The 12,897-nt window shown below is 50.7% G+C and overlaps 1 protein-coding gene across 1 annotated transcript in view; it reads right to left on the reverse strand.

The window, feature by feature from the left end:
* Positions 1-714: 714 nt before the first annotated feature.
* The window catches only part of DDR2 (discoidin domain receptor tyrosine kinase 2), a 77,471-nt gene continuing 65,288 nt past the window's right edge, over positions 715-12,897 (reverse strand). The window contains exons 13-17 of the mRNA XM_081121852.1: positions 10,536-10,663; positions 8,626-8,817; positions 8,160-8,394; positions 7,277-7,426; positions 715-4,693 (exon numbers count right to left, since the gene is read on the reverse strand). Coding sequence (XP_080977978.1) covers positions 4,559-4,693; positions 7,277-7,426; positions 8,160-8,394; positions 8,626-8,817; positions 10,536-10,663 — 840 coding nt within the window. The 3' untranslated portion in view covers positions 715-4,558. The remainder of the gene's footprint in view (positions 4,694-7,276; positions 7,427-8,159; positions 8,395-8,625; positions 8,818-10,535; positions 10,664-12,897) is intronic.

Raw genomic sequence — 12,897 nt, forward strand, 5'->3', positions numbered from 1 at the left:
CATGGGCACAGTGTAGGCAGGATGCTCATTGATAAAGGAACAGGTTAATTTGTTACATTCTCTTTAGAATTTTGTACAATTGTATCCAGATGGTGTCTTTCTCACTGCTTCCAAGCAAGGCCAGGTTACAAACTGGCAACGGTTAAACCTATCCAGAAACTAAATAAGTACATGTGAAAAACGGGTGAAATCTGAATCCGGTCTGTGGTTTAGTCAATAGTATTATACCAATGTCAGTTTTCCGGCTTTGGAAACGCATGATGGTTACATAAGACATCATCAGTGGGAAAGCTTGGGGTTAGGGTAAGGCCCCTCTGTACTAGTTTTGCAACTGCTTAAATTATTTCAAAATAGTAAGTTTTAGAAACAAACAATTGCGCACCAAGCAATGCAGCTCATTGTCGCAGAGAATTCAAAATGCCATCAACCAAATCACCATGAACCATTTCCGCCTCTTTCCATGTCGGTTCAGCATTCTAATACATTTACCAAGTGGAAAAAACATCTGTTTCTATAAAGATGTTAAATTTCAATTCAGAAGGGTTTCCCAGATACACCAGGATCCAAAACTCCTAGAAACATTCAGGGACCTGCCACATGCATGGCCAGAGGTCAGAGGTCTTACTGAAAAGACCTATAAATTCAACTTAGGATCAAAGACTGACTAGCCCTATCTGGGGAATGATCTAAGCCTTACCTATAATTTTCTTCCTCTTCTTCTTTTTTTTTTTTTTTTTTTTTTGTAGTTTTGGGCAAAACAGATGCTATTCTGTTTTAGAATATTTCTTTGGAACCTCTTCCTCTTTCCTCTTCGGACACTCCCCTTCTGTTCTACTTTTCCCCAGAACACGTGGCTGAGCTCCACTTCCCTGCGGGGAGCCGCGATGGGGTGAGAACCATAGAGGGCTCCCGATGGCACCCACCTCTGTGAAGGTGTCAAACAAGATTGAGTCGACCTAACTCAATCCCTGTTTCTGTGGCATTTCTGGGCCCAGCAGTGATCCCATTAACAGAGGCGGGAGACAGGACACAAAGCCTGGTGAAGCTCTGCAAACTCCCCATGTCCAGGTCTGCATCTAAGGCAGCTCTTGGAAAACCAGGTCCAGGGCAGGAGGGGCTGATTGCTTCTCAGCTTGGGGACACGAGGTACTCAGACCTCTTGTCCGTCACCTGCTTCCTCTGAAATGAAAGGCGCTCCCTGCTGGGCCCGCGTGCCACGTGTCCCTGAGGAACTTGCTCCTTCTGAAACCCTGCAAAGCTCCCGTCTGTTTCCTGCACTGCCCCCCGTGTCTCATTTTCTCATCAATATTTTTACTCTCCATCATCCAGAATCCCTTCTCTCTCCACACATACCCACCTTTCATCCTCACGACACGTACCTTTCCTGCCCAGTCTCTAGAACAGAATCTCGACCGTGCCCATGCTGTCCGGCGCGCGGCCTGGCCCCCTCCCGCAGCCTCTTCCTGCGCGCCCGCCTCCAGTTCAGCCACATGCACGGCCCTTCATCGCCGGCACCCCCTTCCGTGCTCAGCTGTCACAGTCTCGGGCACCTGCGTGTGATCCTGCCCAGGGTAAAGCCGCATCCCCGCTGGGCTCCTCCAGTCCCCTGGTTTCCGAGCCCAGGAGCCTGGGCATGCGTCCGAGCGGCGCATCCAGAGCAGGGCCCAGCGCACAGCACAGTGACCAGCCTGCACATACGTTTCAGTCTGGCCCCAGAGCCACACCTGGAGGTAAAACATTCCACGTACAGCATGGGGCGGGTGACTTACTGCAAAGCGGACAGGGCCCTGCCTTCCTCAGCCCAGCAAGGTCAGCAGTAGGCGACAACAGGGCTGGCCAGCGACTGGGAACTGATGGCCTCTCTGCCTCAAGCCCGGGAGAATCCGGACACACTAAGTTTGTCTTAAATATGACTGTTTTCTGTGGGATAGTGAAATGCAGTGCATCGAAGCACGTGGAGAAACGCTGCACGAAGGAGGGACATAGACCCTCTCTTGCACCTACAGGGCCTGGCCGGCTGCGGCCCTGCCAAGGACACGCAGTCCAGTCCCCGAACTTCTAGAGAAAGTGATGATTGACTTCATGTTGTGCCAGATTAAATGCTATTCCGGTTTGTCTGTGAGCTGTTTCCTGATGAGATTAGATGTGAATTGTTGCACTGAATAGGCAGAGGGCCTTGACCAGGGTGGGGGGCCTCACCCGCTTCAATGAGGGCCCACATAGAAGAAAAATAGGACAGGAGTTTGCTCCTGCCTGCAACTGAGCTGACACCTGGGTCTCCTCCCTCGACTGGACTTGCCTCCCTGCCGGTCGGCCCTTAGAGGCACACAGCCAGCTCTCCTGGTCTCGGGCTCAGCCCCTAATTGATTACGTGAGCCTACTCCCTATAATAAATCAGAAGTATATGTGTGTGTATCTTCTGTTAGCTCTGTTTCTCTGGAGAACTCTCAATAGTACATGATGTTAACACTGACCTTGAGAGCATAGTGGCAGGTCTCAAGGTGCAGGGGAGCATGACATCAAAGGAGATCATGGGCTTGGGAGCACGTGGCGAACCTCCAAATGGCCCACACGGGGCGGGCGTTACTAGTCCTACTGGAGTGGCTTCCCTGCACGGCCTCCTTTCCTGGCCACGATTCCCTGGCAGGAGATGAGCAGGTGACCGCGTCTGCGTCAGCTGGGGATCCAGGTTTCCAGCAAGCTCTGGACGTATCACACCTGGAAGAGACTTCACAGCCACCTAGTGCACTGTCCTCGTCTGACCGAGCAGGAAAGCCAAGACCAGATGGCAAAGAGACTGTCCAGGGTTTGACACTCTTGGTTCAAAGCAGAAATGGGTTGAGCTCCCAAGGCGATGCCGTCCTGACTCCCAGCCCCTGAGCCTCCAGTTCGTCCTGGGAGAGACTGAGACCAAGTCCCAGGACTCGAGAGGAGAGGGAGGAAGAGGGCCTGCGGAGAGTTCCGGGTGGGGGTCGTGCTTCTGTGTGGCCTGGGGCAGTGCTGAGGGCTAACAGGGGACATTCGAGCTCCTCAGAGGCTGTGGAGGGACCAAGGGAGGGCGACAGAGGGGACCCCAGGGTCAAGCTGCTCCCCCTAAGCCTGGGCTGTTTCCTCTGCCATCTTTTCTTGTGTCTCCTCAGCAGGAATTGGGGATTCCTTTCCCTGCTCCCCACTGAATCTGAGGGTTCATGGAATGGGGGAGCCTGGAAGCTCTGATTGACCAGGTATCTGTCCCCACGAATTCTGAAGCCTGCCTCCCTCTTCCTTCTCTGCTGCTCACAGGGTCTCCAGGGCACCCGTGTCTACTAAGCCATCCCAGTGGATGACAGCTCCCTCACGCTCAACCTGTCCAGGAGGCCACCCAACACCATCTCACACACCACTTCGAGTCCCAGCCTATGCCTGTCTCCCCTGGTTCTTCAGCCTGCCTGACAGAGGACCCCACCTCCGGAGGCAGGACATTCGCCCTGTATGTCCCCAGTAAAGGGTGGGCATCCGTCTCCTTGTAGCGTCCCCTCGCTGGCCCTAGGTCAACGCTTTGAAACATTCAGACACTGTGCCCTGTTGCCCACGCTTGAGAAATTCAACCCCAGCCCAGAAGCGCCACAGAGGGCAGCTGTGACGATGAACCAGCGGGCCCGAGACATAACTGTCGAAGCACCAGTTTTTACAGATTCGAAATCAGGCCCTTATGAAGACACACACTTGGAAATGTCTGAACAAGATAAAGAGGAGGCCCCTCTGCAGAAATGAGTAGCACACCTGCTACGTGTCCCCCACAGGCCTCTTTTCTGTGTCCTCTCCCTGCTGAAGAATCCTTCCACGCCTGAGGTACATTTGTTTTTGCAAATGACGATTCCCCTTCACACTGCCATGCAGCAGACATTCTCTCCTACACAATCTGTATTCTTAGGTACGTAGGCCTCAACCCTGGCCCCTGCCCACGAATGAACAAAACACCTATTCCAGGAAGGGGGGGGTCAAGCAGGTGTCAGCTACTTTGACAGGGAGAGAAACTCAGAGCGTGGGACAAGTCCAGAGTCCAAATTAGGAAACATAACCATCTGTGGTTAATTACTGAAACCATTTCATCCAAGTCTCCATGCTGGCCAAGCGTTTTCCCTAAGGCTAATTTCAGGTTTCCTAAGACATTAATATTCTTCAGGTTTAGGGGGGTTTTTCTGAAACTATTTTTTTAAGGCAACATGGAAAAACACTGTAGAATCTGCACATTTATAAACACAAGCATATTTAACCTTTATAAATTATCTAGCCTTTGTTATCCAACACTTTGGTATATCAATGAAGATTTCTTTACTGGATCTTATCTGCCCTAGGCTTTTTTTTTTCTTTTCTAGTTCTTTAATGTAAAAAAAAAAAGTATATATGGGTCAGGGATGGAGAGTGGGGTGGAGTGATGGGAGATGAGAGACAGAAGGAGAAAAGCAAACGAGCCTGTCTCGCGTGCCCTCAGCATCCAGGGGGTGGCTTGGGCGTGGTGAGTGGTGGCTCCTGTGATGAGGACCTGGGCCTTTGCAGTGTCACAGGCGTGGACACATCACTCATCCGCCTGCTGGAGGAGCAGAATGTGGATTTCCTGGAAAGAGGGCCTATGCTTGGTGTCCCTCCTCCAGCAGCTCAGCATCAGCTTGTACACGGAGTCAGGGCAGATGGCGGGCTGGGGGAGGTAAACCTTGGAAACAAAAATAAACAAAAGAAGAGAATATTACAGAAAGGGAGGTAAGGAAGAGTTGCTGCACCATCTATTGATTTGCTCGGTCCCAGCATCTTGAACATGATCACTGAGTCAGGAGTCGAAAGCACGTCAGCCCCGTTCCTCCCCCTGTCTGTTCTTCGTCTCTGCAGCAGGGTTCCTGGAGGGGCCATTCTGGGGTCCTTACCATCAAGCCAAAGGTGACCCAGAAGCAAAAAGACACCTCAGACTGGAGATCAAGTGGTTAGAACCCCTAGTCCATTTGCTTAGACCATGAGCTTCCAAGAAAAGTGCTCTCTGGAAATTCTTCACAATTTGTCATGATAAATTGAAAATTAAAATGTAAATGAATTTCTTTTAAGTACTGAAATTATTGCTATAGACTTTCAAGCACTTTCAACTGAATACAAAGGATTTCAGGTTTGCCTAAGCTATGGACCCTACGTATTTCCTTCTAGAATTCATGCCACTGGGGTTTTCTTCTGAATTATATCCACTTTGTTCAATCAACTGTGCCACTGGGAATAGAACTAGATCATGGGTGCAGTCTAGTGGCCACAGCGCCCACCTAGCAGCTGAAGTGGAGACAGCTGCACCACACTCTAAGACCAGGCTTTTAAAATTTGAATACTGAAATTCTAATAATAAAATTTATAGCAATAAAATATAAATTGGAAAGATACATAATATTTATATAATAAAATGTAATAAAATAAAATATAAATTTAATAAATTGTGTTTAATAAGTTCAGGTGTTAAATGTTTATTTAATATATTTTTTATTGACTTTAGAGCGAGAGGAAGGGAGAGGGATAGAGAGATAGAAACATTGATGAGAGAGAAACAACCATCAGCTGCCTCCTGCACGCCCGGTACTGGGGATGGAGCCCACAACTGGGGCATGTGCCCTGACCGGGAATCGAACCAGCAACCCTTCAGTACACAGGGCAACACCCAAACAACTGAGCCACAGTGCCAGGGCAAATTTAATAAATTTTTATTGAAAATTTAAATTTGTGCTTAGAGGTGAGGAGCTTACTCTGCACAACGGTGATATGTGACCATGGCCTAGGCTTCGGTCCAATATTTGACTTCACTGCTTGACCGTTTGGTACTTGGTCAGAGTACGCTAGGTTCACTGACTGTATTTAATGAAGGTGAAAATGGTGGATCCTTTTGCACAGAATATTTAAAAATGAGTAAAAAACTAAATCCCAGAGATTATTAGAAATTAAAACTCTATTAAGTGAGAAAACTTTTATTGTGAAGCTGAATAGCATAAAATTTGCATAATTAATTTGGAACATTTAGTCCCAAATCAAAGCTATGGCCTAGCCGGAGCATTTGACTCGCAAGTAGACTGGGCCTGTGGGGCTGCAGCCTGGCTTCCACTGAGGGTTAGAGCCCCAATTCTGCCTCAAGGACATATTTTCCCCTGTGGGATTTCAGTCCCAGAAGAATACGCTGAGAAAGAACAAAAGGTTTACCACCTCCCTCCCTTCGTCTGTAAGTCCAGGATATACTCAAATTAGAACCACTGGTATGATAAATAAGATTGCATTTTCCAACTGAACACGTCGCTCTCAGTTGGCCACAGATTCTCAAGATGTCAGCCTGGTGGCTGCACTGCTTCAGACCAGGTGACAACATTCCTCCTGGCCCATCTCTTTCCCCTGCCCATGGGTAGCTCTGCCCTTTGCCATGGGAAGAAATCCATTACCTCCTAACCAAAGAAGATGATCTAGATCCCCTGCTGCCACATGGCCACAGTCTCAAGATAAACTCAAATCCCAGGCCCCCCTTGTTTCCACCCTTCATGCTGCATTCTCTCCCCTGCCCCCCTTGTCCTTCGGTGGCTTGTCTATTTGGGCTCCATTTTTCATTTTCTGCAAGAGACTTTTCCCTCTCCCCAGCTTTTGTCATTTTCTGGTTTTATGTGCCACACTCCAAGGGTGCGCTGCAGCCAGGCCATGTTGGGGAGGCTCAGGGCTTCTGCCACCAGCAAGCTTTAATCCCACATCTCACAGGAAATTAACTGAGTCAGCCAAACAAATGCTAGAGCATCTTGGCCAGGAACTGGGACCCTGTGAGCTTGGAAACTCAGCGTGTCCACAAGAGCTGGGTCCAGCGGTACATGCCAGGAGTGGGAAGTCCAGGGTACACCTGATTGTTTCTGGACATGTAAGTCTAGAAACATTGCTAGACGGTCCAAACCAAGCTTTTAATGAATGCTAATAAATCGCTTTTTCACTTTCACTTTTTCACCCAGGGAGACAAACCTCACAGTCTAGATCAGGAAATGGGTCAACCGTGAGCGAGAGGATTTTATTTGCTGGGATGTCTAAGCTGGAGAAGAGCCTGATGTGACCACCTCCTGCCCCCAGTAACCCCAGGTTGACACAGAAGCAGAGTGGGTGCCTGGGGAGGAGCCTGGTCTTTCATGTTATCTGTATATTCAGTGACAAAGGTCTTCACGCAGGTGGCCCGTCTTCCAGCCCACCCTGTCCTGCCAAGACAGGGCCAGCCTCTCTCCTTCAAGAGCACCATCCCCACAGCCCTCACCTGCCTCCCTTGGTCTCGGAAGAACTCCCCGGTATTCTCGATGACCTGTTCATCAGACAGCTGGGAATAGGGCTGCTCCTGGCAAAAGGTAAACATCTCCCACAGGGTCACCCCAAAGGCCCACACATCGCTGGCTGTAGTGAACTTGCCCTGTTTCAATCAGAACAAGGAGAGAAAATCAGAATCACCTGTGTGCACAGGAACAGGTTAGGGTTTCATAACCTGGAGCTACACCCTCCCCCCACTGAGGGCCAGGAGCACTGAAACTGTCACACCGCATGGGAGAGCTGAAAGGACACCAGGACATTGTTCTGACACCATCCTCAGGTCTCAGCTCAGGGCTGCTCCCCTTGGACACGGGTGAAAGGGGCAGGGCTGTCAGCCATCCCGTGGTAAGAAGAAATGACATTTGGAAAAAAATGTCTCTTATCCACCCGTGGTCCAGAAGACCAAGAGCCGAATAAAAGTTATAAAAGTTATAAAGCAAAGAGTGGTGAACATAAAATAAAAAGTAAATGATAATCATTAAAATAAAAATATAGAGATCAGTGTAAATAATTAATTAGAAATATGGTTATGAAATTAATACAGAAAAAAACTATTTCATGTGGATAACATTTTTTTAAATGATGTTTTAGTACCCTAAACTAATTAACACCATTAGTATGTGGAAAGGGGAGAGGAAAAAAAATAGTGAATGCCTTATCATGATGGGTGTACCAGCAGAAAGAGGCCAGTGCTAGAAAGTAACAGTTAGCACTCAGAGAGGACCACCGGTCAGAGCAGACACCCAAGCCCGTTTGTCTCCGCTGTCTCGGGCCGTCCCGACCCGCCACTCCCCCCAGCGCACCCGCGGCACCTAGGAGCCTGCACCCGCGCTCACCAGCAGGATGCTCTCCCAGGACATCCAGCGGATGGGCAGCACGGCCCGGCCCTGGATGCGGTAATAGTCCCCGCTGTACAGATTCCGGCTCATCCCAAAGTCGGCGATCTTGATGGTGTAGTTCTTGCCCACCAGGCAGTTCCGCGTGGCCAGGTCTCGGTGCACAAAATTAAGGGAGGACAGGTACTTCATGCCAGAGGCGATCTGAGTGGCCATGAACTTCAGGTTGGCATAACTGAGGAAACACAAGGAGAGAAAGTCTCCTGTGGACACAGGGGGCCACAGCAGGTGCACGCTCCACAGCGGGCTCCACCGAGTGCCGAGCCCCCACAGCGCGCTCTGCTCTTCGGGGACCTCTGCAGCCCCTCTGTGAGGAGCACAGCGAGCTGTAGGGTCCATTGCTCCCCATCTGCAGACGCAGGTTAATGTCAGAAACGCATGCAGAGGAGGGGCACCGGCCATTTACCTGACAGTGGGCGCCTCGCTGGGGGCGGAGCTGGGGGGCTCGTGGCGGGACAGGAACTGGTTGAGGTCTCCGTTCTCCATGTATTCGGTGATCATGCACAGAGGGTCCTCGGCGATGCACACGGCTAAGAGACGGATGATGTTGGCGTCCTTGAGCCGGGACATGATCTTTATCTCCTTAAGAAAATCAGTCCTTTGGAGGAACACACACAGATTAACCCAGAGGTGGCCAGAGTCAGGATCACAAGAAAAAGGGGCCCAGCCCAGCCTCACCCTCCCATCACACCAGGACCCATCCCTGGGAGACCCTGGAGAGGGCTGAGGACTGGCCCCCAGGCTGTCTCACTCTGCACACCTTGCAGTACCAGGCCTCCTCTCACACTGTCACCTTTCCGAGAACAAGAGCCGTGACCTAGGTGCTTTGGCATTCCTGCACCCAACCAAAGGCCTGCCACCCGGAGAGTGAACAGCATGGGCTGAGTCATATCCACTGCCCAGAGCTGCCCTGCAAAGTGGAAATCTTCACTGGAAGGCCACCCGTTTAAAAAGCCCTGAAACACTCTATTAACAAAGCAAAGAAACCCTCAAATTTATCTGATAATTTTCTACTGGCTTTTCTTAATGAGGGAACCAGCAGCTGTCAGTCCCCACATTCAACACAGAGCTGCTAACGGTTATAGTGGCAACAGGGGGTCATTTTAAAAAAGCACTCACTTGGCCAAAACTAGTAATTGTTGTGTATTTGGTGACAGCCACCCCTTGAGTCACAAAATGGCTACAACCTTTCCAGTAACAATATTTGGGTGGGTGAGACCACCAGCCCACATTCCCCAAATTGCTGGAGTAGATCGGTTAAGTCTCCTGGGAGTTTTCTAGGAAAGCTCTATCAGTGGAACCCCCAAACCACATCAGGTACATCCACCCCAACAGGGGTCCCCATGGCTCGAGAGGGGCCAGAGCCCAGGCCGTCCACCACTGCTCAGCAGGAAAGGACACAGGAGGAGGGATGCCAACACACCAAGCAAAACAGTGGTCACTTGCCCAGAGTAACACTGGGCATCCCCCCCCGCCGTGAGGCCCCAGGATGTCCCGTCTCTCCTGCTAACATCCTAACAGGAGCTCTCAGTCAGACTCCAGACCTTCTCGGTCCCGCCCCCTGGCTTTTCCTCCCATCCCACATCCTGCGCTTGCAGACTTTCCACGCAGCCCATGCGGCGTTTGCAGTTCAGGAGATCTGGAGGAGGGACAGGAGCCTTTCCCACTCCGAGTCTCAGCGAGAGGAAGCAGCCAACACAAGTGGGGAAGCACACGGCCCCCAGATGGAGCCTTGTCAGGGACGAACAACAGCTTCTGGCTGCGCCTCCCGGTGAGGGGAGCTCACCGTCCCGGGATGGAAAGGCTGCGGGCCAGGGACGCGTCTGGGGCTGCCATCTATGGAGGGGAGGGTCCCACGGGGAAACAGCCAAAGGGCTGTGGAGCCTTTCGCTTTGAGGGCCATGGGTGCTTTGCCAAGTGGAGGTAGCTGCTCATTGCGGGGCTGCTGGACACAGAAGAAAAGGAGCATGAAAGAGAAGCCAGGGTCGGGGAGTAAGTGGAGTTGGAAGGGCCGAGAGGGAGGGCCTCAGGAGCACTCTGCGGGCGACGGCTTGGGTGGGGCGGGATATTTGGGCCTTGCCGATGGTCAGGCAGTGAACAGGTAGCAAGTCCAGTGGGAAATGTGTGTTTGTGTTTGAGGGAGATGAAGAACAAAGTGAGGATGCTGGCCCCGCAGAAGATACAGTGTAATCACGGAAACAGAGGCGGCCCACAGACCTGCCCCTCTCCAGACAAAAGGCTGCTCAGAAGCTTCCGGTAGCATCCCGATCGGAGGACGCAGCACACAAAGGAAAACTCAAAATGCAGACCACAGACCTGGCATTCTTGTTGGCATCTGCCCGGAGCATTTTCACGGCCACCAGGACAGGCTGGCTGGCATTGACATCGAGGGCAAAACCTTTGTCTTTCAACTTTTCCATTCCCTCCACTTCACAGAGATGGACCTAGATAAAAGGCACGTGTCTCAGCATTACCGCTTCTCCAAAAGTTCTCAGCCTCCAAGGAGCCCCACCTAGGGATGAATTACCCCTTACCAATGACATCAAGCAACCAGAGACACATGGAAGGTAAGTGTGACACATCTGTGATTCAAATAACTGATAAAAAAAAAATAAGACATGTGACTGCTTTATGAAGGAAGTACCCATTGATCAGAACATTACCTGCATGAATTAATAGATCATGCAGCACAGTGTTTCCTTCAGCATGGAGCTGCAGCACAGTGTTTCCTTCAGCATGGAGCTGCAGCACAGTGTTTCCTTCAGCATGGAGCTGCAGCACAGTGTTTCCTTCAGCATGGAGCTGCAGCACAGTGTTTCCTTCAGCATGGAGCTGCAGCACAGTGTTTCCTTCAGCATGGAGCTGCAGCACAGTGTTTCCTTCAGCATGGAGCTGCAGCACAGTGTTTCATTACAGCATGGAGCTGCGGCACAGTGTTTCATTACAGCATGGAGCTGCAGCACAGTGTTTCCGTCAGCATGGAGCTGCAGCACAGTGTTTCATTACAGCATGGAGCTGCGGCACAGTGTTTCATTACAGCATGGAGCTGCGGCACAGTGTTTCATTACAGCATGGAGCTGCGGCACAGTGTTTCATTACAGCATGGAGCTGCGGCACAGTGTTTCCTTCAGCATGGAGCTGCGGCACAGTGTTTCCGTCAGCATGGAGCTGCAGCACAGTGTTTCCGTCAGCATGGAGCTGCAGCACAGTGTTTCATTACAGCATGGAGCTGCAGCACAGTGTTTCATTACAGCATGGAGCTGCAGCACAGTGTTTCATTACAGCATGGAGCTGCAGCACAGTGTTTCATTACAGCATGGAGCTGCGGCACAGTGTTTCATTACAGCATGGAGCTGCAGCACAGTGTTTCCTTCAGCATGGAGCTGCAGCACAGTGTTTCCGTCAGCATGGAGCTGCAGCACAGTGTTTCCGTCAGCATGGAGCTGCAGCACAGTGTTTCATTACAGCATGGAGCTGCAGCACAGTGTTTCATTACAGCATGGAGCTGCAGCACAGTGTTTCCTTCAGCATGGAGCTGCAGCACAGTGTTTCCTTCAGCATGGAGCTGCAGCACAGTGTTTCCTTCAGCATGGAGCTGCAGCACAGTGTTTCATTACAGCATGGAGCTGCGGCACAGTGTTTCATTACAGCATGGAGCTGCAGCACAGTGTTTCCTTCAGCATGGAGCTGCAGCACAGTGTTTCCTTCAGCATGGAGCTGCAGCACAGTGTTTCATTACAGCATGGAGCTGCAGCACAGTGTTTCCTTCAGCATGGAGCTGCAGCACAGTGTTTCATTACAGCATGGAGCTGCAGCACAGTGTTTCCTTCAGCATGGAGCTGCAGCACAGTGTTTCCTTCAGCATGGAGCTGCAGCACAGTGTTTCCTTCAGCATGGAGCTGCAGCACAGTGTTTCCTTCAGCATGGAGCTGCAGCACAGTGTTTCATTACAGCATGGAGCTGCAGCAGTGTTTCATTACAGCATGGAGCTGCAGCATGGTTTTTCACTGCAGCAGGGATCACTGTGAGATGCTTGCACTTTTCCTCTGAATCCCTTACATGGGGTTAGCATCACACGTGCGGCTTATTCTTACAGACAGTGTAATGAGCCTGCATCTTTCACTCAGAGGACAGGAAGAGATCATATGACACCAGGGACAGATGCCACGACCTCCTGCACCTTCTGCAACACCAAACCTACCCAAGGCATGAGCATGGGGTTCACCTGAAAACCAACCACACTTTCCCATTAAACCACGTGTTACACTGGAGTGTGGATGGCAGAACAAAAACTCCCAGTGCAAATTCAGCCACTGCTCTGAGTTCTCAGGAGGCTCATGACTGCTGTAGGAGGGATGGGCCAGTATCACAGGCCTGACTCTGAGTCCACTGAGGGGACTGTTCCCCCTCATCTAAGTCAATGATTCAGGCTCTAGTAGCGGATTCAGGGACCAAGGCTGGGGGGATTCTGTTTGACCCTTTCACACATAGCTTCCACGAAAAGGGGAAAACAGTGGCTCTGAAGCAGCAGGGTCTTGGGCAGTTTATAAAAGATGATCACATTTTATGGGTCCCCACTCTTTGTATAATCCATTGTAAAAAATGGGAAAATATTGAATGTTTTCAGGATTTCTGCAAAGCATAGTCACTTGCCTGCTTTAAAATCCCAAGGAAACCC

The sequence above is a fragment of the Miniopterus schreibersii genome (assembly GCF_964146895.1).
Source record: "Miniopterus schreibersii genome assembly, chromosome: 19".
Lineage (NCBI taxonomy): Eukaryota > Metazoa > Chordata > Mammalia > Chiroptera > Miniopteridae > Miniopterus > Miniopterus schreibersii.